The sequence below is a fragment of the Carcharhinus amblyrhynchos genome, chromosome 34, assembly GCF_965287045.1.
Source record: "Carcharhinus amblyrhynchos chromosome 34, sCarAmb.v2.hapA, whole genome shotgun sequence".
In the NCBI taxonomy this organism is placed as follows: Eukaryota; Metazoa; Chordata; class Chondrichthyes; order Carcharhiniformes; family Carcharhinidae; genus Carcharhinus; species Carcharhinus amblyrhynchos.
This window is the reverse complement of record NC_137357.1, coordinates 142,011-145,742: the sequence shown is the minus strand read 5'-3', so window position 1 is coordinate 145,742 and position 3,732 is coordinate 142,011. Positions and strand designations below refer to the sequence as shown.

The 3,732-nt window shown below is 41.4% G+C and overlaps 1 protein-coding gene across 1 annotated transcript; it reads right to left on the bottom strand.

Annotated features, from left to right (window-relative positions):
• Positions 1-206: 206 nt before the first annotated feature.
• On the bottom strand, positions 207-3,447 carry LOC145361217 (putative G-protein coupled receptor 139). The gene is made up of 2 exons (XM_080216853.1): positions 3,363-3,447; positions 207-1,087 (listed from the first exon to the last, which is right to left on the bottom strand). Exons 1-2 carry the CDS (start codon positions 3,445-3,447, stop codon positions 207-209), a joined length of 966 nt encoding a protein of 321 aa, XP_080072979.1.
• Positions 3,448-3,732: the final 285 nt, after the last annotated feature.

Genomic DNA, 3,732 nt, shown 5'->3' with positions numbered 1-3,732 from the left:
TTCACTTCCTGGAATTATTTTCTACTTATTTTATGCCCAAGTGGTGACTATCAAATCTTAGCCTCTTCTAATAAGAATGAGGCCCCACTATTCCTGAGAAAATTAAAATCAGCCTCGAGCCAACCATTAGAACAGCAGCACATACCGATCATTACATTTAATGTAACGTTTCGTATTGTTTTGATTTGGTTATGCCCGTCAATGAATTACAGATTAAAGGGATTTTTCAAGGTATTTTTCAACTGCTCTCTGAATTTTGTCTGTGTCACTGCATAAATGCAAGTATTTGTGCAACAACTCAGAAACTGCATCATGAATCCCAATTCCTGCACAAACCAATGGAGATACATGTATTCATATCCCAAATAATCCATCCGGTTCCATATCGTAAATAGCATAATCACCGACCATAATATAATGAAATTGGCTGAAATAACAAACAGTAAAATGATTGATTTCCTTCGAACTTCCATCTCGGGGTCTTTGGAGGTCTCCCCACTGTTGTGAGCCCGGAGTCTTCTGCGGGCTCTGCTGGACAGTAGAATGTGTCTGACGGTGAAAAGATTAAGCAGCAAAATCAGGACAAAGGGGACTGCCGGGGTTAGAATATAATGAAGAAACTCAATTGTTCCCCAGACCAAAGAAATCATATCCTTGATACGTACTGTACAAAACCAAGGTTGGTTTCGCTCCCGATACTCGTCTGTGAGCATAAAATACCAGGAAATGTTTTTTAAGCAACTCAATGCTGTCACTGTCCCTAAAACAACAGTCGCCGTTTTCTCAGTGCAATATTTTGTTTTTAGCTCTTTGCAGCAAATCGCTATAAATCGATCGACAGTGAAAGTGACAGTGAACCAGACAGAACAGTCGGTGGCTGCAAAAAGAAAGACGGCGTGAATGTTGCATGTGGGGATGGTCAACAGGAATTGAAATTGCTCCTTAAAAACGATTGGAATGTGCCTCAATATGAGGTCGAATATAACAACCATTAGATCCGCTGCTGCCATGGCGATAAGGTAGCGTGTCACACATTTAGAAAGACCACATTTTCCTCGAGACAGGACCACAATTGTCAGTAAATTAACTGTGGGGAAGTGAAAGAAACACGGTTACTCACAATCAGGCTCAAAGTAAAATTACGACATTAATTGAGTACTAATTGCATTGTCAAATGTGTTGATGTAGGGCATTGCAGTTGATGCATTCTAACTGGATTTCAGGAAGGATTTTGGCAAGATCCCGCACGGGAAACTGATCAATAAGTTAAAAATACATGGTTAGAAGGGCACGCGACAAACTAGAGAGGAATATGCAGGAGTGAGAAGATCATATTTGAAGCTGGTTCTTGTACTGGAAACTTGCGTGCATTGGTGTAAAATAATGATATGTGCGGGCTCTTTGCTGCTTGTAGTGAACGTTAATCATGTTCACCTTAACAGTGAAGGTATGAACTTGAAGTTCACAGAAGGTATGCAAATTTATAATGGGGTCAATCGTGAGGAAGATTACAGAATCATACAGACGGGTTGGGCAAGTTGATAAACCAGTGGGAACTTTAATTTAAACTTGGCACGTCCGAACAGACGCATTTTTGCATTCCAACAAGGCAAGAGAATGTACAATGAACGACAGAATGCAGGAAGTACAAAGAGCCAAATGAAAGGTGTGGTGTATGTCGGAAGGTACACAACGCTGTGGCACAGGTTGTTAAGAGGGCGTCTAATTTATTAGCCATGGAAGAGAGATTTAGTGGAGGGAGGTATGGTTGGGCTATCTAAAACAACCATTAGTCCACAAATGGAGAATGGTGTGCAGTTCTATTCGCCATGCTGGACGGAGCATGTGATTGCATTCCAGAGGGCGCTGTAGCGATTTTCCAGGAGATTGCTTGTGTTAATTCGTTTCAGATGTGAAGAGAGAATGGTTCGGATAGGATTTTTATCCTTCCATTAAAGTAGGTTGAGCAGACACTTCACTGAACATCGTGAGAGGCAAAACAATTGCAGATTAGAAGGAAATGTCACCCCAAGTAGAGGGGTCAATCACCAGGGGCATAGATTAAAGGAATGAAGCAAGATTCCGTTAATGTCGTGTGTTTGATGTGAAGCGTTTTCACCACAAAGACAGTGGGAATCTGGAACCCGCTGCCTATGTGGGTGACAGAGGTGGAAACATTCAGACCATGTATGAAGAATTTAGATGGGGCCTTCAAGCAGCACATCAACCAAGTCTGTGGGGGGAAAAAAGTGATAACTGAGATTGCAATATACAGTTGGCTAATGGCTGGCAGAGGTACAATGGACTGAAAAGCCACTTTGTGTTCTAATATTCTATGATCCGAATAATTGACCGGGAGTCTCGATATATCAGCAAGATCTTGGATAACAGAAGACATGCGTGAGTAAGTACACGGACAACAACCTTTTCAAGAACTCTGATATTTTGTTGCCAAGTTTGCGAGTGGTTAACGTAGGAGTGTCCTCGAACAACCAAGGATGGATGTAAAAAGAAAACACGGATATCTTCAAGCGACAGATGAGGCAAGTAAGGAAATGTCACAGTTCAGAGATCTTACAGTGTTGGGCATGAACAGCTATGGTCATGGGACACATAATAGGTTGGATGATATTTTGGATGCCAGATTGGCACTGAGATTCTGACAAAGTGATGCATCTTCAGCACACTTTCAGAGATGTTACGGCAGGCTTTCTGACGGTGGGTGAATGCATTGTTTTTAGAACATACGAAAAATAAAATTGAAGGAGCTGAACGTTTTGCAGAATGTACATATTTGTTCTCTCAAATTATTCCAGGGAACAGGAATTATGCAGTTAAACGGACAAATTGGTGAAGGTGGGAATGTTATCTCGCCGCAGGAAAGAGAAGCACAACGTTTTGTAAAGGGTTTAACGTCACGTTATGTTTATATATACACAATACAATGTTGATTTTGCCAAATGCTATTAAGCGAAATTGATGATTGAGATGATCTGGGATTTAAACTCAGTTCAGTGTCAGAGGGGGGGACCTCAGCTCCTGCTCTGCGACAGGACTGGAATCAGTGAGCATGAAAGCACAGATTGTGAGGATAACTGAAGACAATGGATACAGTGTTCCCAAAATCTAACCCTAAACCTACCCCTAACCCAATAATTCAATATATTGTTAAAGGCAAATCTGTGGATTCTGGAATCTGAAACAGAAACAGAAAATGCTGGGAAATCTCTGCAAGTCTGGCAGCGTCTGTGGGGAGAGAATAGATCCAACATTCCGAGCCTGGGTGATCCATCGGCAGGAAATACACAAACACTGTAGTTCAACATTGTTAATAGAAATAATAAATGCTTATAACTACTTACTTGGCACACCAATGATCGCGAGAAGTGGATAGTATCCAGCTTGAATAACTTTCAGGATGCATTCGAGCCGCCATAACGGTGACATGTTTTCGTAAAAACTAAAAAGATCGTAAAGAGCCCCGGATAAAGATCTGTCCGTTGCTGTAACATTCCAGGCTGTTATATTCAGATTCTCATCCATTTTGTTTAACTTCCCAATCAGTTGTTCTCAGATTCTGATCCGATGTTGAACCATTCAATCGACTGTTCTCAGATCCTCACCCGATGTTGTAAAATGCGAGTCTGTTGCTCTCAGATTCTGAACTATCCCTCATTCTTTGAACTATTAATAGACGTGACAATCTCTCCAGAGGCACAGCTGGGTTCTCGG

Coding starts and splice junctions, on each gene's coding strand:
- LOC145361217 (XM_080216853.1), bottom strand. CDS start 3,447: ATGTCACCGTTATGGCGGCTCGAATGCATCCTGAAAGTTATTCAAGCT. Junction 1,088..3,362: donor CGCGATCATTGGTGTGCCAA/GTAAGTAGTTAT, acceptor ACTTCCCCACAG/TTAATTTACTGACAATTGTG.